Here is a 23,751-nt window from a genome sequence, read left to right as displayed (position 1 = left end):
GAATCAGAAACTATGGCGACGGGTCCTCTTCCTATAGCCTGAGTTTGTGCCTAATTCACATACTCTCCAGAGAGTCTAGACAAATCCAATCAGATTCCCTCTCTCCTGCAAGAATTTTCTTACCCAAGACTTTCCAATACAGAAATACGATGTGGACTAAAAGATAAAATAAGATCAGTATTTGCTTAGTATGGTGTGTGTTGTAACCTTAACTGAAACCTGAAGATGCATATTAGCTGCCTTGGGCTATGGCTTGGAAGGCTAAGGTAGTCTTCAGCCACCAAAATGACCCAGAATCGTTTCTGCAATCAATTGGGACAAAAAAGGAGCAGCCAACTCTGTTGAACATAACCAACGATGATTTAATCAGGTAAGGTTTTATTTTGTGTGGACGATCCCTTTATACTGAAAATCAGTGTCAATCTGTGTCAAGACAAGTCTCTCTCTCTCTCTCTCACTTTTTCTCTCTCTCTGAGGGCATCATTGACTAACAGAGTGAACTTACACAGGAGGTTTTAGTCAACACTGATTATGTGCCCAATCATCTGGAGGAGACACTCCTTCGTTTTTTCTCTTTTTCCTGTCCTTTCCCATTGTTGTTACTGATCTAGAGGGATCAATGGAGTTGGTGAAAGCAATATGATGGACCCTTCTTGGCCCATATTTCCCAAATGTAGCGTTTAGAACTGACGCCATTTGGAAGTCTTTGCATTTGATCGGTACATTCTTTATTTCTATTTATGGTTTGGAAAGTCATGCCCCCTATTTTCTTTATACAACCCTGGCTTTCCCCTAAGTGTGTGTGTGTGTGTGTGTGTGTGTGTGTGTGTGTGTGTGTACTTCTTTTTCTTCCCGATCAGCACCCCAATTTCCTAACAATTCACTCTCATTCTATCCCACCCTCTCACTGTCTCTTTCTCTCTGTATGGCTGTTTGAATACTTACAATGCTGCTGTTGCTGGAGCTTACCACCAAGTGGCGCTCCAATACAATACTCTAACAGATCAACCCAGACGCCAATGGATACACAACATTAGGTCCATCTCAGTAGTGTAGTAAACTTATGTTTTCATCTGTAGTTGGACTCAAGCAAATGTACACGTGTGCTTGTTCTTCTCCTTTGGTTATGCTGGTGGGGTTTTGGCGGGTACACTCGCAAAAAAAGAAAGATCTGAGACTTTCTGTAGGAAATGTCAATTGCGTCTCAGAAAGGTAAGGACAGACTCACTCTCTCTTTTCCCTGTGTTGGGATGTCTTTCTGCTTGTGTGGTGGGTGAACCCAATGTCCTCTCTTCCCTACTCAGAGGACACTGCAGGGATCCGCGATACTTTATGTGTCAGCTTCCATCCTGCCCCATTTACAAGCTCCATAAATCAGACACTTCCGTTTCTGTTAAGGACAGCGGTGTAACTTAAGAGTTTGCAGTATATACTGTGTATACTGTGGTACTCTGTCAAATGTGGCATGTACTAATATGCACTACTCCTCTATCTACCTAGTTAAATAAATGTTAAATAAAATAAATACAAATAAAATATACCTCCTATCTCCTCTTCTCTCTCACCCCTCTTCCATCTCCTCTCCTCTCTTCCCTCTCCTCTCGTCCCTCCTTCCCACCTCTCTGTCCCCACCCTCAGCCCCAGTGGTAGTGTGAAGGTGGTGGTGCAGCGGAGGAAGCTGTACAGTGCTGTGCCAGGTAGGCACTTTGTGGTGGTCCATTCCTACCATCCACAGGCCGAGGGAGAGATCACCCTCTACAAGAACGACAGGGTTAAAGGTGAGACATTAGGGAGTGTTAAGGAGAGAACATACAGATACAATTGTATTATGCTTAACACTGCTCTACCATTGGATACATTTGTGACACAAATGGAAATGAGCTGTGTATGTAGCTAAATCTGGTTCAACATTTGTTGCACATGTGGTCCCTGAGAAATAAACTAACAGAGAGCAATAATAATGGGATCTTTTTGTAAGCACTAACTCCACCATGGCTTGTTGGCCAAAGCATATGGGGGGGGGGGGGGGGGGGGGGGGGGGTTGGAGGGGTTTTTGGAACACGTTTTGTTCAATGAGATCATCTTCATCAGCTGAAGCATTTATGTATTGTAACAATGGCGTAACAATGGCGCCGGAGAAGAAGGCTGACGCTTTAAGTGTCCCCAACCGATTGTGTTTTTTGTTTGTTTATTTGCATTGTTTGTAACTTATTTTTTTACTTATTTTGTACATAATGTTGCCGCTACAGTCTCTTATGACCGAAAATAACTTCTGGACATCAGGACTGCGATTACTCACCATGGACTGGCAGAATCCTTTTTTTCCTTTAACGAGGCTGATGAACCCGACGCGAAAGATATACTGTTTTCTCAGGAACAGACCCAGATCCCCGTGATTTGCGTGAAGAGGAGGTGGAGAAAAAGGGGCCAGAGGGCGGGCTGCCTTCTGAGAATTCGTAGGCAATCGAATAAACCCCCACTTCCTTCCATTCTGCTAGCAAACATGCAATCTTTGGAGAATAAAATCGATGATTTTGGAGAATAAAATCGAGATTAAACTACCAACGGGACATTCAAAACTGTTATATCTTATGCTTCACGGAGTCGTGGCTGAACGATGACACTATCAACATACAGCTGGCGGGTTATACGCTGTACCGGAAGGGTAGAACAGCGCCGTTTGGTAAGACAAGGGGCGGCAGACTATGTATTTTTGTAAATAACAGCTGGTGCACGATATCTAAGGAAGTCTCGAGCAATTGTTCGCTTGAGGTAGAGTATCTCATGATAAGCTGTCAATACAGGACTAAGATCGAATCGTACTACACTGTTTCTGACGCTCGTTGGATGTGGCAGGGCTTGCAAATTACAGACTACAAAGGGAAGCACAGCCGAGAGCTGCCCAGTGACATAAGCCTACCAGACAAGCTAAACTACTTCTATGCTCGCTTCGAGGCAAATAACACTGAAACATGCATGAGAGCACCAGCTGTTCCGGGAAGACTGTGTGATCACGCTCTCCGCAGCCAATGTGAGTATGACCTTTAAACAGGTCAACATTCACAAGGCAGCAGGGCCAGATGGATTACCAGGATGTGTAATGCGAGCATGCGCTGACCAACTGGCAAGTGTCTTCACTGACATTTTCAACCTCTCCCTGTCCAAGTCTGTAATACCAACATGTTTTAAGCAGACCACCATAGTGCCTGTGCCCAAGAACACTTAGGTAACCTGCCTAAATGACTACCGATCCGTAGCACTCACGTCTGTAGCCATAAAGTGCTTTGAAAGGCTGGTCATGGCTCACATCAACACCATTATCCCAGAAACCCTAGACCCACTCCAATTTGCATACCGCCCCAACAGATCCACAGATGATGCAATTTCTATTGCACTCCACACTGCCCTTTCCCACCTGGACAAAAGGAACACCTATGTGAGAATGCTATTCATTGACCACAGCACAGCATTCAACACCAAAGCTCATCAATAAGCTAAGGACCCTGGGACTAAACACCTCCCTCTGCAACTGGATCCTGGACTTCCTGACGGGCCGTCTCCAGGTGGTAAGAGTAGGCCACACTGATCCTCAACACTGGGGCCCCTCAGGGGTGCATGCTCAGTCCCCTCCTGTACTCCCTGTTCACTCATGACTGCACGGCCAGGCACAACTTCAACACCATCATTAAATTTGTCAATGACACAACAGTGGTAGGCCTGATTACTGACAACGACGAGACAGCCTATAGGGAGGAGGTCAGAGACCTGGCCGTGTGGTGCCAGGACAACAACCTCTCCCTCAACGTGATCAAGACAAAGGAGATGATTGTGGACTACAGGAAAAAGGGGACTGAGCACGCCCCCATTCTCATCGACGGGGCTGCAGTGGAGCAGGTTGAGAGCTTCAAGTTCCTTGGTGTCCACATCACCAACAAATTAACATGGTATAAGCACACTAAGACAGTCTTGATGAGGGCACGTCAAAACCTATTCCCCATCAGGAGACTTGGCATGGGTCCTCAGATTTGGCATGGGTCCTCAGATCCTCAAAAGGTTCTACAGCTGCACCCTCGAGAGCATCCTGACTGGTTGCATCACTGCCTGGTATTGCTCGGCCTCCGACCGCAAGGCACTACAGAGGGTAGTGCGAACGGCCCAGTACATCACTTGCGGTGTCAGAGGAAGGGCCTAAAAATTGTCTCCAGCCTCCCTAGTCATAGACTGTTCTCTCTGCTACCACATGGCAAGCGGTACTGGAGCACCAAGTCTAGGTCCAAGAGGCTTCTAAACAGCTTCTACTCCCAAGCCATAGGACTCCTGAACAGCATTGCCCCCCTCCCCTCCCCCTCTTTTACACCACTGCTACTCTCTGTTGTTATCATCTATGCATAGTCACTTTAACCTCTTACATCTAGACGTTCCGCTAGCGGAACACCTGCTCCAATATCCAATGATAGGCGTGGCGCGAATGACAAATTCCTCAAAAATACAAAAACTTCAATTTTTCAAACATATGACTATTTCACAGCATTTTAAAGACAAGACTCTCCTTTATCTAACCACACTGTCCGATTTCAAAAAGGCTTTACAGCGAAAGCAAAACATTAGATTATGTCAGCAGAGTACCAAGCCAGAAATAATCAGACACCCATTTTTCAAGCTAGCATATAATATCACAAAAACCCAGAAGACAGCTAAATGCAGCACTAACCTTTGATGATCTTCATCAGATGACACACCTAGGACATTATGTTATACAATACATGCATGTTTTGTTCAATCAAGTTCATATTTATATCAAAAAACAGCTTTTTACATTAGCATGTGACGTTCAGAACTAGCATACCCCCCGCAAACTTCCGGGGAATTTGCTAACAATTTACTAAATTACTCACGATAAACGTTCACAAAAAGCATAACAATTATTTTAAGAATTATAGATACAGAACTCCTCTATGCACTCGATATGTCCGATTTTAAAATAGCTTTTTGGTGAAAGCACATTTTGCAATATTCTAAGTACATAGCCCATGCATCACGGGCTAGCTATTTAGACACCCGGCAAGTTTAGCACTCACCAATATCAGATTTACTATTATAAAAGTTTGATTACCTTTTGTTGTCTTCGTCAGAATGCACTCCCAGGACTGCTACTTCAATAACAAATGTTGGTTTGGTCCAAAATAATCCATCGTTATATCCGAATAGCGGCGTTTTGTTCGTGCGTCCCAGACACTATCCGAATGGTAAAGAAGGGTCGCGCACATGGCGCAATTCGTGACAAAAAAAATCTAAATATTCCATTACCGTACTTCGAAGCATGTCAACCGCTGTTTAAAATCCATTTTTATGCCATTTTTCTCGTAAAAAAGCGATAATATTCCGACCGGGAATGTCCATTTAGCTAAACAGAGGAAAGAAAACAAAGCTTTCGGTCGACGCGGGCACGAGCCTGAGTCTCACAGTACTGTAACCAGCCAATACCCAAACTCGCTATTTTGTTTCAGCCAGAGCCTGCAAAGCCACGATTCAGTATTTTGCCGCCTTCTGAGAGCCTATGGCAGCCGTAGGAAGTGTCACGGGACAGCTAAGATCCTCACTCTTCAATAAACAGAGACAAGAAGAACGACACCTTGTCAGACAGGCCACTTCCTGCATGAAATCTTCTCAGGTTTTTGCCTGCCATATGAGTTCTGTTATACTCACAGACACCATTCAAACAGTTTTAGAAACTTTAGGGTGTTTTCTATCCAAAGCCAATAATTATATGCATATTCTAGTTACTGGGCAGGCGTAGTAACCAGATTAAATCGGGTACGTTTTTTATCCAGCCGGAAAATACTGCCCCCTAGCCATAACAGGTTAATACCTCTACCTACATGAGAGCTTCAAGTTCCTTGGTGTCCACATCACCAACAAACTAGAATGGTCCAAACACACCAAGACAGTCGTGAAGAGGGCACGCCAAAGCCTATTCCCCCTCATGAAACTAAAAAGATTTGGCATGGGTCCTGAGATCCTCAAAAGATTCTACAGCTGCAACATCGAGAGCATCCTGACTGGCTGCATCACTGCCTGGTACGGCAATTGCTCAGCCTCCGAGCACAAGGCACTACAGAGGGTACTGCGTACGGCCCAGTACATCACTGGGGCTAAGCTGCCTGCCATCCAGGACCTCTACACCAGGCGATGTCAGAGGAAGGCCCTAAAAATTGTTTAAGACCCCAGCCACCCCAGTCATAGACTGTTCTCTCTACTACTGCATGGCAAGCGGTACCGGAGTGCCAAGTCTAGGACAAAAAGGCTTTTCAACAGTTTTTACCCCCAAGCCATAAGACTTCTGAACGGGTAATCAAATGGCTACCCGGACTATTTGCATTGTGTGCCCCCCCACCCCTCTTTTACGCTGCTGCTACTCTCTGTTTATTATATACGCACAGTCACTTTAACTATACATTCATGTACATATGTACATACTACCTCAATTGGCCCGACCAACCAGTGCCCCCGCACATTGGCTAACCGGGCTATCTGCATTGTGTCCCGCCACCCGCCACCCACCACCCGCTAACCCCTCTTTACGCTACTGCTCTCTGTTCATCATATATGCATAGTCACTTTAACCATATCTACATGTACATACTACCTCAATCAGCCTGACTAACCGGTGTCTGTATGTAGCCTCGCTACTTTTATAGCCTCACTACTGTATATAGCCTCGCTACTGTTTTTCACTGTCTTTTTACTGTTGTTTTTATTTCTTTACTTACCTATTGTTCACCTAATACCTTTTTTGCACTATTTGTTAGAGCCTGTAAGTAAGCATTTCACTGTAAGGTCTACCTACACCTGCTGTATTGGGCGCACGTGACTAATACAATTTGATTTGATTTATTCAAAACAAGCACATAAACCACATGAAGGCTTCATAATTCTTAAACATAATGTTAACTGGCTGATATTATCTCATACAACAAAACGTATAAGCCTAAACCTGTGTTAACCTCAGATCTTATTTTTGGCATTTATCCCAAAACCCCATTCTTTCCCTATTCATAGGAATGGCTGAACGAACCAGAGGTAATTAATTTTAAAGAATTAGGACTACAAGCTGGCGAGCTCTATAAACACAGGTACCATGCGTTCCGCGAGTGACATTTATTACAGTACATGTGCTGCGTATAATGATTCGCTCTCTCTCTCTCTCTCTCTCTCTCTCTCTCTCTCACCACACTCCCCCTCCCCTCTCTCCAGTTCTGAGTATCGGAGAAGGGGGGTTCTGGGAAGGCAGTGCCCGGGGCCAGGTGGGCTGGTTTCCTGCGGAGTGCGTGGAGGAGATTCCTGCCAAGCCCAGCGAGGAGAGGACGCGTAAGTCATTAAGCATGCTGACCCAGATATTTGGGAATTTGGGAATAGGAGAGTTGGAAAGAGTGGTTGGGGAGCTCTGTGGAGGAGGAGGGATGATTTCTGATGGCATCCTAGGGCACTGAGACCCAGTTTTCCACCCAGTAGATGGGCTCAGCACAGAGACTGATCCGTGTGTACAGATCCAAAATATTTGGATTGGTGTAATGTGGAGGAATATGGAGGAAAGTCCCCTAAGCCCAATTAACACACTAGGTGGAGCCATCAGCATTTGACTGCCTACCAAAGGTGTGTAGGGGCTCGGGCAGACCTAGGCAATTCCAGTCCTCGGGGGCCTGATTGGTGTCACACGTTTACCCCATCCTTAGCAAACACAGCTGATTTAAACTTAATTGCATTTTTAATTGAAGATCATGATTGTTGATTATTGGAGTCAGGTGTGTTACCTCGGGCTGGGGAAAAAGTGTGACACCAATCAGGCCCCCGAGGACTGAAGTTGCCCAGCCCTTGGCTAAGGGGTCTTTCCAGGCTGACAGGTAAGATGAAAGGGAAGAAAGAGAGGTAGAGAGCGAGAGACGGAGGAGGGAGGGAGTTGTCTGGTCAAAAAGACTAAGACATTGTTGCCGCCCGTAGCATTGAATGCAAGGGAAGCCAGTGAGCATTTGGCATCTCTTTATATTTTTTTTAATAAAACAATAGCTAATCAGCGTTGAGCTAAACTGAGTGAGCTTAATTGTGAATGGTCCTGGTGCACCAAAAAAAAGTGTCAAGGGAAGTCAGTTTGGATTTGGCTTCACACCAACGACATCACATCAAAAGCAAAACTTAATTTACAAAATAAAACTTGAATTGTAGCATTTCGTTGTGTTTTTGTTCTCTGGTGGCTAGATAGCTAGCTAAAATCGTCCCTTTCTTAAATTAACTATGGAGGGAGATAGGGATTTGGACTTTACTTTTACTTAATTCTAGATACTAGCCAATGATTATAATGGCGATTCTGATCCAACCATAAATGCATACATTGTGCCCCTGGCCTGAGAGGAGGTAAGTTCAATGTAGCTAGCTAGATGTAATAGGCTAATGTTAACTTGCTGGGCTTGCACATCGTTGCCCATGAAAGGAAGTTAGGATAGCAAGCAAGCATTTTAGCCAGGTAGCCTAGGATAACAAAAACTTAAAGTGTGTACTGTATGACAGACAGACAGTTTCGGCAACATGAAAGAGAGGAGGATGTCATTGGTGTTTCTCTAGAAGTAGGGTGAGTCAACATGTTTTTTCTACTGGCACGCATGGACACACACACACACACAAATCAGTAACATGGACAGCCACATCATATTTAGCTTACGTTGATTGGACTAAATAGTTTTTGGTGTCTTTTAGTTGTCACTGTATTAGACCAAGCATAGGTGATTTGATGATGAATTTGAAATGGTGTTGGAATACACGAGGCAGCTACTGTTTTCTTTTCGACTTGCGGTAACTCTCTGTGGTTCTAAATCAATGGTTGTTTATTAGTCCAAAAATGTTATAAAAATGAACTTTCTGGACCATGCTATAGGTCATGTAACTGTTTGCTACATGCAATATGCTTTGTGGACTTCAGAGGTTGCTCTCTGGTTTTGTGATGAAACAAAGGTGTGGTTGACTTTATTCTGCCATTGTCTTCTTATTGTCTAGGCTTATATACCACGGTAGCAAGGCATATGAACCAGTGGAGGCTGCTGAGGGGCGGACGGCTCTTAATAGTGGATGGAATGGAGCCAATGGAATGGCATCAACCACATGGAAACCATGTGTTTGATGTGTTTAATATAATTCCATTGACTCCATTCCAGCAATTATTATGAGCCGTCCTCCCCTCAGCAGCCTCCACTGGTATTAACTAACAGGTTATAGAGCAAACAATGCAATTATCACAACACATAGGTTGTAATATGGCTTTCTTTCCCTGACTTGGCTTCCCCAGTGATTTTATCTATGCACCGCTACTAGGCTTTGAGCTAGGGTGTTCACTGCTGTGTCATCAAAGGCCCTTGAATATATTTGCCAGCTTTGTAATGTATGATCTGCCTCATGCCCTTTAAAGCAAGTGGTCTTCTGGGGATTATACACTGGCATGCTGGCACAAGTGTGACATCACTCATGTATGTCATGGTTGTCATTCTATTGCTGATAACCATAATAATTTCTGGAGGCATAGCTTGGGTTCCTTCCCATTCCCATGCTATTGGTCAATAACCAAGTTAGGCTCCAGAGTGGCGCAGCGGTCTACCCTGGCGGCTCCGGTGGCTCCGGGCTGGCGGGCGGCTCCGGCGGCTCTGGGCTGGCGGGCGGCCTCGGCGGCTCCGGGCTGGCGGGCGGCCTCGGCGGCTCCGGGCTGGCGAGCGGCCCTGTCGGCTCCGGGCTGGCGGAAGGCCCTGGCGGCTCCGGACAGGCGGGCGGCTCTGGCGGCTCTGGCACAGGACTCACCAGGCTGGGGAGACATGAAGGAGGCCTGGCCCTGGGTGCAGGCACATGACTCACCAGGCTGGCGGGCGGCTCTGGCTGCTCCGGGCCGGCGGGCGGCTCTGGCGGCTCCGGACAGGCGGCGGCTCTGGCAGCTCCGAACTGGCAGGATGCTCTGGCGGCTCCGGACAGGCGGGCGGCTCTGGCGGCTCCGGACAGGCGGGCGGCTCTGGCGGCTCTGGCACAGGATTCACCAGGCTGGGGAGACATGAAGGAGGCCTGGCCCTGGGCGCAGGCACAGGACTCACCAGGCTGGCGGGCGGCTCTGGCTGCTCCGGGCCGGCGGGCGGCTCCGGACAGGCGGGCGGCTCTGGCGGCTCTGGCACAGGATTCACCAGGCTGGGGAGACATGAAGGAGGCCTGGCCCTGGGCGCAGGCACAGGACTCACCAGGCTGGCGGGCGGCTCTGGCTGCTCCGGGCCGGCGGGCGGCTCTGGCGGCTCCGGACAGGCGGGCGGCTCTGGCGGCTCCGAACTGGCGGGCGGCTCTGGCGGCTCCGAACTGGCAGGATGCTCTGGCGACTCTGGACAGGCGGGCGGCTCTGGCGGCTCCGGACAGGCGGGCAGCTCTGGCGGCTCTGGCCCAGGATTCACCAGGCTGGGGAGACATGAAGGAGACCTGGCCCTGGGCGCAGGCACAGGACTCACCAGGCTGGGGAGACATGAAGGAGGCCTGGCCCTGGGCGCAGGCACAGGACTCACCAGGCTGGGGAGACCCACAGGAGGCCTGGTCCTGGGAGGAGTCACAGGACAGACCAGGCTGGAGAGATTCACTGGAGGCCTGGTCCTGGGAGGAGGCACAGGATAAACCAGGCAGGAGAGACCCACTGGAGGCTCCGGGCTGAGGAGCGTCTCTGTCGGCTCCGGACTGTCGGCCGTCTCTGTCGGCTCCGGACTGTCGGTCGTCTCTGTCGGCTCCGGACTGTAAACTGTCGCCGGAAGCTCAGGACGGGGAACTGTTGCCGGAAGCTCAGGACGGGGAACTGTCGCCGGAAGCTCAGGACGGGGAACTGTCGCCGGAAGCTCAGGACGGGGAACTGTCGTCGGAAGCTCTGGACGGGGAATGCGCACTGTAGGCCTGATGCGTGGGACTGGCTTTGGAGACGCCAGACTAGTAACACACACCTTCAGGCTAGTGCGGGGAGCAGGAACAGGACGTACTGGAGAGAGAGAGTGCGAGAGGCAGGCACCTGAAAAGCATGGGTAGTTGACTCAGGCCTCACCCCTGGTCCAGCCGAACTACCCGTGTGCCCCCCCCCCAAAAAAAATGTTGGGGCTGCCTCTCGTTCTTCCCGGGTAGGCTCCGATATCTTTCGATCACCTGGCCCCATGTCCAGTCTTTCCTCCCCAGCCACTCCTGACGAGACCAGGTGTCCATCTCCTCCCAACCACGCTGCTTGATCCAGTTGTGGTGGGTAGTTCTGTAACGATCGTCTGGAAGAGGGGACCAAGATGTAGCGTGGTAAGTGGTCATAATGATTTTTAATGAGACACTTCAAAAACAAACAGGGAAAACGAAAGCCAACAGTTCTGCTAGGTGAACACACACAAGACAGAAAACAACTACCCACAAAACCCCAAAGGAAAACAGGCTGCCTAAGTATGATTCCTAATCTGAGACAACGATAGACAGCTGCCTCTGATTAGGAACCCTACTCGGCCCAAAACAAAGAAATACAAAAACATAGAAAAAGGAACATAGAACGCCCACCCAATGTAATACCCTGGCCTAACCAAAATGAAGAACAAAAAACCCCTCTCTATGGCCAGGGCGTTACAGCTACCCATAGCACTGGAATGGTCTTAGCAAGAGCTAACTTGCAATCCTACTTCTGTTAGCCATAGCAAAGGATCACTAACATTACAATTACAATTTTCAGACTCAGTGTAGGCTAAATGTACTAGCTAAAGGTGAAGTGATGTCAAGGAAGGCAGTGATAGTGTGTGTTAGCCTCTCTCTGTATCTCTGTCTCCCTCTCTTTCTACATGTACATGTGCTCCACGTGAATGGGCCCTGTCTCTCTGTTCTCTCTTCTCTCTGCTACGCTAGGCTAAGTGCTACACTGCGCTGCTAAATCAGCTGTGTTCTAATGTCCTCTGGGCTGCAGGGGAATGAACACATCATACTCCATCCCCTTCTCTCTCTCTTTCTCAAGCTCTCTTTCAAATGGACCATTTATTCTATCTATGCCCACTTTCTCTCTCTCTCACTTTCTGTCACCTTACTCTCTCTGTCTATGTCAATATTCCTCTGTTGTTTTCTTTTATCTACTCTCTCTCGCTCTCAATTAAATTCTATTAAATTGTGCTTTGTTGGCATAATTGCATAATACAATATGCATTATCTCTTACCCTTCCTAGCTACTTCTCTCTCTTTGTCTGTGTGTGTGTGTGTGTATATATATATATATATATATATATATATATAGTCACGTGTGCTCCCTCTCCGGCCTTTAGGTCACCAGACTGCTGATTATTGCGCCCACCTGTCACCATCGTCACACGCATCAGCGCCTAATGACACTCACCTGGACTCCATCACCTCCTTGATTATCTGCCCTATTTATGTCACTCCCTTTGGTTCCTTCCCCAGGCGTTATTGTTTCTGTTTCATGTCTGTGCGCTGTTCGTGTTTTGTATTATGTTTCGTTAATTTATTAAATTATTCACTCCCTGAACTTGCTTCCTGGCTCCCAGCGCACACGTTATAGAATAACGCCTCATCAAAGGGAAGCATCAGGGAGTGTTTTTTTGTTTTTGTGTTGGAGGTGATGTCGGGTCCGGGTGTCGGTACAGCAGCTACCAGGGAGGCCTCAGCCGGTTTTGTCGGACTCTCATGCCTCAGCTGGCTTGACATGTTCCCATGCCTCAGCGGGTTTGACGGGTTCCCCTGCCTCAGCTCGCGCTGCCCGCCCAGCGGGGACGGGCTCCCTGCCTCAGCGGCCGACAGTCGCCTCATCGGGTTCGATAGGCTCTCATGCCTCAACTGGTTCGATAGGCTCCCATGCCTCAGCTGGCTTGATAGGCTCTCATGCCTCAGCGGGTTTGATAGGCTCCCATGCCTCAGCGGGTTCGATAGGCTCCCATGCCTCAGCGGGTTCAATAGGCTCCCATGCCTCAGCTGGGTGAACAGGTTCCTGTGCCTCGGCCGAAGCAACCGGGGAGGTCTCAGCTGGCTCATCAGGCTCTCACACCTCAGCCGGTTCGTCAGGTTTCTGCGCCTCAGCGGAGATGACCGGTCTGCTCCTGATCCCCAGGATCGTCCCTTTGGTTGGCGTCCTGCGGCTGGAGCTGCGCACCGTGGAGGGGGTACTGTCACATATGCTCTCTCTCCGGCGCTCTGGGTCGCCATGCTCCCATGCCTCAGCCATATCGACATGTTCCCGTGCCTCAGCAGAGGTGACCGGTCCACTCCTGATCCCCCGGGATCGTCATTTTGGTCGGCGTCCTGCGGCTGGAGCCACGCGTTGGGGAGGGGGTACTGTCACGTGTGCTCCCTCTCCGGCCTCTAGGTCACCAGACTGCTGATTATTGAGCACACCTGTCGCCATCGTCACGCACATCAGCGCCTAATTACACTCACCTGGACTCCATCACCTCCTTGATTATCTGCCCTATTTATGTCACTCCCTTTGGTTCCTTCCCCAGGCGTTATTGTTTCAGTTTCATGTCTGTGCATTGTTCGTGTTTCTTGTTTTGTATTATGTTTAATTAATTTATTAAATTATTCACTCCCTGAATTGCTTCCTGTCTCCCAGCGCACACATTACATATATATACAGTAACAGTCAAAAGTTTGGACACACCTACTCATTCAAGAGTTTTTCTTTATTTTTACTATTTTCTACATTGTAGAATAATAGTGCAGACATCAAAACTATGAAATAGCACATATGGAATCATGTAGTAACCAACAAAGTGTGAAACAAATCAAAATATATCTGAGATTCTTGAAAGTAGCCACCCATTGCCTTGATGACAGCTTTTGCACACTCTTGGCATTCTCTCAACCAGCTTCATGAGGTAGTCACCTGGAAGGAATTTCAATTAACAGGTGTGCCTTGTGAAAAGTTAATTTGTGGAATTTCTTTCCTTAATGGGTTTTTACCAATCAGTTTTGTTGTGACAAGGTAGGGTTGATAGTCCTATTTGGTAAAAAACAAAGTGCCTATTACGGCAAGAACAGCTCAAATAAGCAAAGACAGTCCATCATTAGTTTAAGATATGAAGGTCAGTCAATCCGGAAAATGAACAGATCTCTGCATGTGTGGTTCCCACCGTGAAGCATGGAGTAAGAGGTGTGATGGTGTGGGGGTGCTTTGCTGGTGACACTGTCAGTGATTTATTTAGATTCCAAGGCACACTTAACGAGCATGGCTACCACACCATTCTGCAGCGATACCGCATCCCATCTGGTTTGCACTTAGTGGGATTTTCATTTGTTTTTCAACAGGACAATGACCCAACACACCTCCAGGCTGTGTAAGGGCTATTTGACCAAGAAGGAGAGTGATGGAGTGCTGCATTAGATGACCTGGCCTCCACAATCACCCGACCTCAACCCAATTGAAATGGTTTGGGATGACTTGGACCGCAGAGTGAAGGAAAAGCAGCCAACAAGTGTTCAGCATATGTGGGAACTCCTTCAAGACTGTTGGAAAAGCATTCCAGGTGAAGCTGGTTGAGAGAATGCCAAGAGTGTGCAAAGCTGTCATCAGGGCAAAGGGTGGCTACTTTGTAGAATCTAAAATCTAAAATATATTTTGATTTGTTTGGTTACTTTTTTAGTTACTACATGATTCCATATGTGGTATTTCATAGTTTTAATGTATTAACTATTATTCTACAATGTAGAAGAAATAGTAAAAATAAAGAAAAACCCTTGAATGAGTAGGTGTGTCCAAACTTTTGACTGGTACTATATATATATGTATATATATATATATATGTATATATATATATATATATATATATATATATATATATATATATATATATATATATATATATATATATATATATATATATATATATATATATATGGGCAGTAAGGGGGCAGATGGGGCACAGCATACCCTTATTTCCTGTCTGGCTGTTCTCACCCCATCCCGCTGACACCCCTTTTGAACCAGCACTGGAGCAGAGAGATCTTGTCTCACACATTGCCAGATCAGAAGTACCTTAGGGTTGCCCCAAGAATGCCTGTCAGAAAAGGGGAACACAGTATGGTAGTAGCTAGCTAGCACAAACCCTTGCAAGTGCGGGCCTTGGCCTTTCATGTGTTCATTGCGAATGCATGGATAGCAGGACTTGTAAGTGTGAAGATTGGGCCTGATTGTTTACCTTACATGTACTTACTTATTACTCTTCTTTATTTTTAAAGGCAACACTTTTTATATTGGAAAATCATTAACTACCCAGCTTAAAATTCTAGGGAGAGAGAATATTTTTGTAATGTTTCCCTTAATGTTCCCTAATGTTTGAGTTTCCAGTTTTTCGTTAGTTAGAGGAACATTCTATCTATGTGAGCAAAAACCTTCTGTGTAACACCTTGATCTGTTTCACCTGTCTTTGTGCTTGTCTCCACCCCCCTCCAGGTGTCGCCCATCTTCCCCATTATCCCCAGTGTATTTATACCTGTATTCTATGTTTGTCGGTTGCCCTTTCGTTTTGTTCGTCAAGCCTACCAGCATTTTTTCCCCTTGCTCCTGACTGTTTCTAGTTCCTGTTTTCTAGTTTTCCCGGTTTTGACCAATACTGCCTGCCCTGACCCTGAGCCTGCCTGCCGTTCTGTACCTTGTCACATCACACTGGATTATTGACCTCTGCCTGCCCTGACCCTGAGACTGCCTGCCGTTCTGCACCTTTTGGACTCTGATCTGGATTACCAACCTCTGCAACGCCATCTCCTCCCAAGGAACCACCATTGGAAGGCACGTGGAGTTGCTTCGTGGTCTGATGAAAGGGTTCCAGACCTTGGCCGAACGCCATGACAGAGCATTGAACACATTGCTGGAGCAATTCTGCGAGTTGTCTGTTAGGCAGCCTACCACGACGGTAACCTCCCCGGACCCTAAGTAACCCAGCTGATAGTAGCGCCGCCACGCCGGGTTTCCCCGAGAACCCCGCTTACCTCCCTCGGAGCGCTTCGATGGAGAGTCGGGCACCTGTTGGGCATTTCTCGCTCAGTGTTCAAGCTGCATCATCGAGCTGCAGCCCTCCTCCTTCCCCTCGGACCGCTCAAAGATAGCGTACCTCATCACGCTAATGTCCAGGGCTACGGCAGTAGCTAACGCCTGGGCTACGGCAGTATGGGAACAACAGCCGCCGTATGCTTCAGTCTGGAGGAGTTTGTGGCAGAGGTATAGAACGTCTTTGATGCTCCATTGTCCATGAGAGAGGCTGCCCGGAAGTTACTCCAGCTTCGGGCAAGACTCCCGCAGTGTGGCAGACTATGCGGTGGATTTCTGTACGTTGGCAGCTGAGAGTGCCTGGAACCCGGAAGCGCTGTTTGACATGTTCCTGTACGGAGTTTTTGAGGAAGTAAAGGACGAGCTGGGCATCCCCACTCAGCCCCTCTCCATTCCCATGGACGTTAGAGCTCTGGACGAGCGCTCTATAGGCTGGGTCACCCACTATACCACCCCCATCAACCTACGTGTGTCAGGGAACCACAGCGAGATGATCCAATTCCTGCTCATTAAGTCTCCTCAGGTTCCCGTGGTATTGGGATTCTCTTGGCTCCAGTGACACAATCCCCTTATTGACTGGTCTGCTGGTGCCATCATGGGCTGGAGCCCATTCTGCCACGCTCATTGCCTGAAGTCAGTGCAGCCTGCCCCGGGATGTCTTCCTGGGGGCTTGGAAGTTGTCCCGGACCTCTCCGCCATTCCCATGGAGTACCAGGACCTCCTGGAGGTGTTCAGTAAGGCCCTGGCCACTTTGCTTCCGCCGCACAGACACTATGACTGCGGGATTGAGCTTCTCCTAGGCACCACTCTGCTGTACTCTCTGTCGCGTGACTGTACTCTCTATTGGGTCCAGAGACCAAGGCTATGGAGACCTATACTACCGTTCAAAAGTTAGGGGTCACTTATGTCCTTGTTTTTGAAAGAAAAGCAAATGTTTTGTCCATTTAACATAACATCCAATTGATCAGAAATACCGAGTAGACATTGTTAATGTTGTAAATTACTATTGTAGCTGGAAACGGCAGATTTTTTTTCATGGAAAATCTACATAGGCGTACAGAGGCCCATTATCACCAATCATCACTCCTGTGTTCCAATGGCACATTGTGTTAGCTAATCCAAGTTTATAATTTTAAAAGGCTAATTGATCATCAGAAAATCCTTTTGCAATTATGTTAGCACAGCTGAAAACTGTTGTTCTGATTAACCTCCCTGGGCAAGGTGGGACATTTCAATTATTGTGTTAAAGAAGCAATAAAACTGGCCTTTTTTATTCTAGCTGAGTATCTGGAGCATCATCATTTGTGGTTTCGATTACAGGCTCAAAATGGCCAGAAACAAAGGACTTTCTTCTGAAACTCGTCAGTCTATTCTTGTTCGGAGAAATTAAGGCTATTCCATGCGAGAAATTGCCAAGAAACTGAAGATCTCTTACAACGCTGTGTACTACTCCCTTCACAGAACAACGCAAACTGGCTCTAACCAGAATAGAAAGAGGAGTGGGAGGCCCTGCTGCACAACTGAGCAAGAGGACAAGCATATTAGAGTGTCTAGTTTGAGAAACAGACGCCTCACAAGTCCACAACTGGCAGCTTCTTTAAATTGTACCCGCAAAACACCAGTCTCAACGTCAACAGTGAAGAGGCGACTCCGGGATGCTGGCCTTCTAGGCAGAGGTCCTCTGTCCAGTATCTGTTCTTTTGCCCATCTCAATCTTTTCTTTTTATTAGCCTGTCTGAGATAGGTTTTTTTCTCTGCAACTCTGCCTAGAAGGCCAGCATCCCAGATGCCAGCATCTCTTCACTGTTGACATTTGGGATTTTTTTTGTGCAGTTTTCCTAAAATGGCCTTATAAATAAGAATGTACCAGTGTTTGAGCCTGTGTGTTGCTAGTGATGTCCACCCAATAGTATTGTAGAGATCACAATGGTGAATTAGACGTCTGATTGGTGACAGAACGACTGGCTGCATGATACAGAGTATCATTAGTATCACCGTAGTCCAACACAGAGAGAAAAGTACAACAAATCAACTCTTTTCTGGCAGCAAAGGAAAAACAAGCTTTGTGCCGGTAATAAAACCCAATACACAGCTTCAATTTCCTGACAAGGTACTCTACATGGTTCAGTGTCGCTTCGAGGCATGACAGCACCAACTGTGCCGGAGGACTGTGTGACCACGCTCTCCTTAGCCTCTGCAAGTAAGACCTTTAAACAGGTTAACATTCATAAGGCCGCATGGCCATACAGATTATCAGGATGCGTACTAAGACCATGCGCGTCCTCAGACCGTACTCAGACCATTGACATTTTCAACCTCTCCCTGACCCAGTCTGTAAAGCCTACATGTTGTAAGCAGACCACCATAGTCCCTGTGCCCAAGAATGGCAAGATAACCTTTCTAAATTACTATCGCCCATAGCACTCACATTTGTAGCCATGAAATGCTTTGAAATGCTGGTCATGGCTCACATCAACACCATCATCCCAGACACCCTGGACCCACTCTAATTCACATACCGCCCCAACAAATCCACAGAATATCTATTGCACTCCACACTGTCCTCTCTCACCTGGACAAGAGGAATACCTATGTGAGAATGTTGTTCATTGACTATTGCTCACCTTTCAACACCATAGTGCCCTCCAAGCTCATCACTAAGCTAAGGACCCTGGGACTGAACAGCTCCCTCTGCAACTGGAGCCTGGACTTCCTGACGGGCCACCCCCAGGTGGTGAGGGTAGGCAACAACACATCCGCCAAGCTGACCCTCAACACTGGGGCCCCTCAGGGGTGTGTGCTTAGTTCCCTCCTGTATTGCCTGTTCACCCACGACTGCGTGGTGGTGCACGACTCCAACGCCATCATTAAGTTTGCTGATGACACGACGGTGGTAGGCCTGATCACTGACGACGATGAGGCAGCCTATAGGGAGGAGGTCAGAGACCTGGCTGTGTGGTGCCAGGACAACAACCTCTCCCTCAACGTCAGCAAGGCAAAGGAGCTGAGTGTGGACTACAGGAAATGGAGGGTCGAGCACTCCCCCATTCACATCGACGGGGCTATAGTGGAGCGAGTCGAGACCTTCACGTTCCTTGGTGTTCACATCACGAAGGATCTATCATGGTCCACATACACCAAAACAGTCGTGATGAGGGCACGACAATGCCTCTTCCCCCTCAGTAGACTGAAAAGATTTGGCATGGGCCCTCAGATCCTCAAAAGTTGTACAGCTGCACCATTGCGAGCATCTTGGCTGGCTGCATCACCGCTTGTTATGGCAACTCCTTGGCATCTACATAGGGTAGTCCATACAGCCCAGTACATCACTGGGGCTGAGCACCCTGCAATCCAGGACCTCCATACTAGGCGGGGTCAGATGAAGGCCCTAAAAATTGTCCAGCCACCCAAGTCATAGACTTTTCTCTCTGCTACCACACGGCAAGTGTTAGTTACATTGTTAGTTAAATATTTAGTCTGTGTAGCTATTTGATTAACTATTTAACTATCTGTATTGACCCTTTTTTGACTCATCACATATGCTGCAGCTGCTGTTTATTATCTATCCTGTTGCCTAGTTACTTTATTCCTAGTTATATGTACATAATTTAAGTAGATATGTACGTACCTTGTACCCCTGCACATCGACCCGGTACTGGTACCCCGTGTATATAGCCAAATTTTCGTTTCTCATTGTGTATTTATTATTACTTTTATTATGTGTTATTGCTTTTCTATTATTTCTCTATTTTCTGTCTCTCAGAATTTTTGGGAAGGGCCCGTAAGTAAGCACGTCACTGTTAGTCTACACCTGTTGTTTATGAAGCGTGTGACAATTCTTTTGGGATTTGATACATAGGTGGGGAAGCTCAACTTCTCATGCTCTTTGCATACATCCTGGAATGCTTTATGGAAGTAAGAAAATACTAATTCAACATCAGGGATGATTTCAACTCATCAATGTTAAGAACATAATGTAAAGAACCCTGAGTATCAAACTGCTTCTAGCATGAAATTATCCCCAATTTGGTAGTGGGTGGATACACACAGACACACACACACACACACACACCCACACACACACACACACACACACACACACACACACACACACAAAGCCATAGTAAAACTGAAATGTTAGTAGATCACTACCTGTGACAATGAACTCTTAAATTCTGGTTCCTGGAAAGAGGGACATTTCATGGAATCATCTGAAGTGGGGTTAGCACTTAATGCCATCATCAGTAGCAAACTTACCATCAGGCAGAAGAGCCAATTGCCTCAGGCCTCACATCTTCAAGGGGCCTCATGAGCTGTGTATAATTAAATAAATAAATAATACTCGTAATCATTTTTAATATATGTATTTTCTAATAGTATTAACAAGTGTCATTAATCACCCACAGACTGGTTCATAATAAAGGACTATTCAACCCTGACAAAGTTCCTGTGCATTGTTTCACGCGATATGATTGCAAACGTGACTTTCATTGAAATGAAGTTGCAGCAATGAGGCACTTTCAGATCGGGGTAGAGAAACGAAAAAGAAAGAAGATTACATTTGAACAGAAAAATGGCCTACACTACCAGTCAAAAGTTTTAGAACACTTACTCATTCAAGGGTTTTTCTTTATTTTTACTATTTTCTACACTGTACACATCAAAACTATGAAATAACACATATGGAATCATGTAGTAACCAAAAAAGTGAATATTATATATTTGAGATTGTTCAAATAACCACCCTTTGCCTTGTTGACAGCTTTGCACACTCTTGGCATTCCCTCAACCAGCTTCATAAGGTAGTCACCTGGAATCCCTTTCAATTAACAGGTGTCTTGTTAAAAGTTAATTTGTGTAATTTCTTTCCTTCTTAATGCGAGAGAGAAAGACACACACACATGCAGGTGTTTCTTTGAGAAGGAGAATGCCGCACAGACAAAGGTCCTTATTCTCTATTTTATATTTCAATTGTTTGGATGGGTTATTTTCATTTTCTCCTCTATTTGCAAGACAGTTAAATATAGTATTGGCATGTCTGTGTTTCTGTTTGTTTCAGAACTTCAATCATATAGTTGTTGTGCCTTTGCTGTATAAGCCCTCAAATACTTTAAACCCTGCTAAGTTTATTTATTACTCATAAGTCATTTTTTATTTGTCTTGCTCATTTTGTGTCCTTTTCATTCCCCCAAACTATGTAAGTTGAGTGTCAGTAGGAGGGAGGGAACAAAGGAGGGAGAGATGTGGGGGGAAAAGTAGAAAATAGGGAAATGCAGGTCAACAAAGACCCCCCTTCACATTGAACTGTAACCAAATCAGTAACCGCCCCCCCTCTTCCACACACACACACACACACACACACACACATGCACGCACACCCTTCAATTATTCTACCACTCCCCCTGCACACCCACACATTCAGATGTAGACACACACACACACTAAGGAAAACTTCACAGCGACCACACATGCACGTCATGTACCTTCTCCATTGATCGGTGGTCATGGAAACAAACTCCATACAGTACACCGGTGGTTGCTATGGAGTGGGCCTGTTGTGATGTAGTATGTATCTCTTTCACCTCCCTCCTCTCTTTATTCTCGCTCTTCTCCTTTACATTATGTTCTCTTCTCAGCAGTAACCACAGAGCTTAACCCAGATTATATCCTTAACGCTCAGTGGGACTGCCTGTCTGGTTTTCGGGCTTTTCTCTAGACACTGTGGATTTGGGCATTTCTGGACATTCCAGGCATGTCCCTGCCACTGATTGCATCTGAAAGAAAGGGAGAGAGAGAAAGAGGAAGAGTGAGGGAAAGACAGAGAAAGAGTGTCTGAAAGAATGAGAGTGATAGAAAGACGGTGTATGTGAAAGACATAAATTGAGGGAAAGAGAGGTAAGAGACATTTAGGAATGCAAATGGAGAAAACTGGCTCTATCGGGAGGAAAGTTTGTTTTGGAGGTAACTGTGTGTGTGTGTGTGTGTGTGTGTGTGTGTGTGTGTGTGTGTGTGTGTGTGTGTGTGTGTGTGTGTGTGTGTGTGTGTGTGTGTGTGTATAGATCTGGAATGGGGTAGATCTCCATAGGCTCAGGTTGCTTGAGTTGATTTATTGCTTAAGTGTTGTTGTTTTTTACCAAAGGAGATTGTAGTTATTTGCGTTACAGTGGCGCACACTTCTGCAACTTGTTGTTGTCATTGTCACCTTATCCAATCCTTTCAGTTACATACTTGAAGTGCCTATAGGGTGGTAGGGGTTGGGGTTCGATTTGTAATTCGTTCTGTACCCTTAGAATGAAAACTGGAGCATGTCCATATGTCTATGGTTGTTTGCACAGTTGACTGGATTGCAGAGCTGCACTTTCTTGTACAGGAGTTTCACAGTTTGCATGTTGCTGTTGTTTGTTTATCTCTTTCTATTAGGGATGATGAATTGATTTCTGTAGCCATGCATGCGGTCGGTGACTGGTGTGGCCAATGACTGTTGGTCCTCCTGTTCTTCCACAGACACAAGAGCTGACCGCTCGGACAGGAGGAAACTCTTCAGACACTACACTGTGGGGTCCTACGATAGCTTTGATGCCTCCAGGTAAGGTTACTCAGATGCCTGTATACAAACACACACACGCATACACACACAAACACACAGGGTGATAAGCTAAGTGGAAGTTTATGTGAAGTGGTAGCTTTACATGTAATGTAATGTAATGTAATGTTGTCTCAGAGCAGTGTTTTGTTTCTGCTCTAGTTTTCAGTTGTTATCATTACATTTTTCTCCTCTTCTTCTTCTCTCTCATTGTCTTATCCACTCCCAGTCACAGGCTTACTTTCCAAGGTGTTGGATATGACCACTAGGCAATTTTAGACCACTAATCACAGCATGTAGTGTAATATAGGCATATCTCCCATAAGGGGCCGTTCGAAAATGACTGTGGAGGACAGAGATAGGAGAGGGGGGTGCAAATCTTTTCTTTGGGGAGGGTTGTGTAGTTTTTTATTGGGCACACTACAGTGGAGGGTATAGTGCATTTTCTCCTATTTACATTCACTGTTTTGGCAGGTTTTCCTATATTCCATCCTAGCCAACTTTCCCATCTAATTACATATGCCTCCACTATGGAACCTGTGGTTCAACCAATAGAACATGTTCTATGGGACACCTGTTTTGCCACTGACAGGCCGTGCACTGCAAGCCACAGGTTCGTTGTGTGAATGAATTAATGGATTTCCCTCTGTTCTGTATAGGCTACGTTTATAATGCATCAATGCTGCAATATATCAATTTCTCACCGCCAGATCACATCCCACCAGAGCTACATGTAGCCTACGCTCTCGCCATTCAATCTTCCCCACCAGTTCATTTTGATTGCCTATTTTATATTCAGCAAGCAAGAGTGCTTCTTCTCCTCAAATAAAAATAAAAAATGCTCAAAATTCTTTTTTTTATTTAAAAACATATTACAGACTAAACTATAGGGCTATGTTGCTATTCTTGGACTCGCATTGGGCTAGGCTAGTCATTGAATTGCCCATTCATAGACGCTAACTACCTTTAGCGCCTATTGATGATAGTAACTTCTGGCCGGGAGAGTTTTATTAAGAGCCCGACGTTTGCTCTAAACGTTAAGACGTTGGTAGCTAGCTGTTGCTAAATATCTCAAACTAAAAATATAATTTTTGGAACAAATCAG

At 46.3% G+C, this 23,751-nt stretch overlaps 1 protein-coding gene across 1 annotated transcript in view; it reads left to right on the top strand.

Annotated features, from left to right (window-relative positions):
- LOC106587060 (SH3 and multiple ankyrin repeat domains protein 2) overlaps positions 1 to 23,751 on the top strand; it is a 189,437-nt gene that overhangs the window by 52,888 nt on the left and 112,798 nt on the right. Inside the window, exons 10-12 of the mRNA XM_082969923.1 lie at positions 1,574 to 1,778; positions 7,255 to 7,368; positions 22,568 to 22,649. Of these exons, the coding sequence (XP_082826049.1) occupies positions 1,574 to 1,778; positions 7,255 to 7,368; positions 22,568 to 22,649 (401 nt within the window). The remainder of the gene's footprint in view (positions 1 to 1,573; positions 1,779 to 7,254; positions 7,369 to 22,567; positions 22,650 to 23,751) is intronic.

The sequence above is a fragment of the Salmo salar genome, chromosome 26, assembly GCF_965601325.2.
Source record: "Salmo salar chromosome 26, fSalSal1, whole genome shotgun sequence".
NCBI classification, from domain to species: Eukaryota; Metazoa; Chordata; class Actinopteri; order Salmoniformes; family Salmonidae; genus Salmo; species Salmo salar.
Note: the sequence above shows the minus strand (reverse complement) of the source record. Positions and strands in the feature narration are given on the sequence as shown.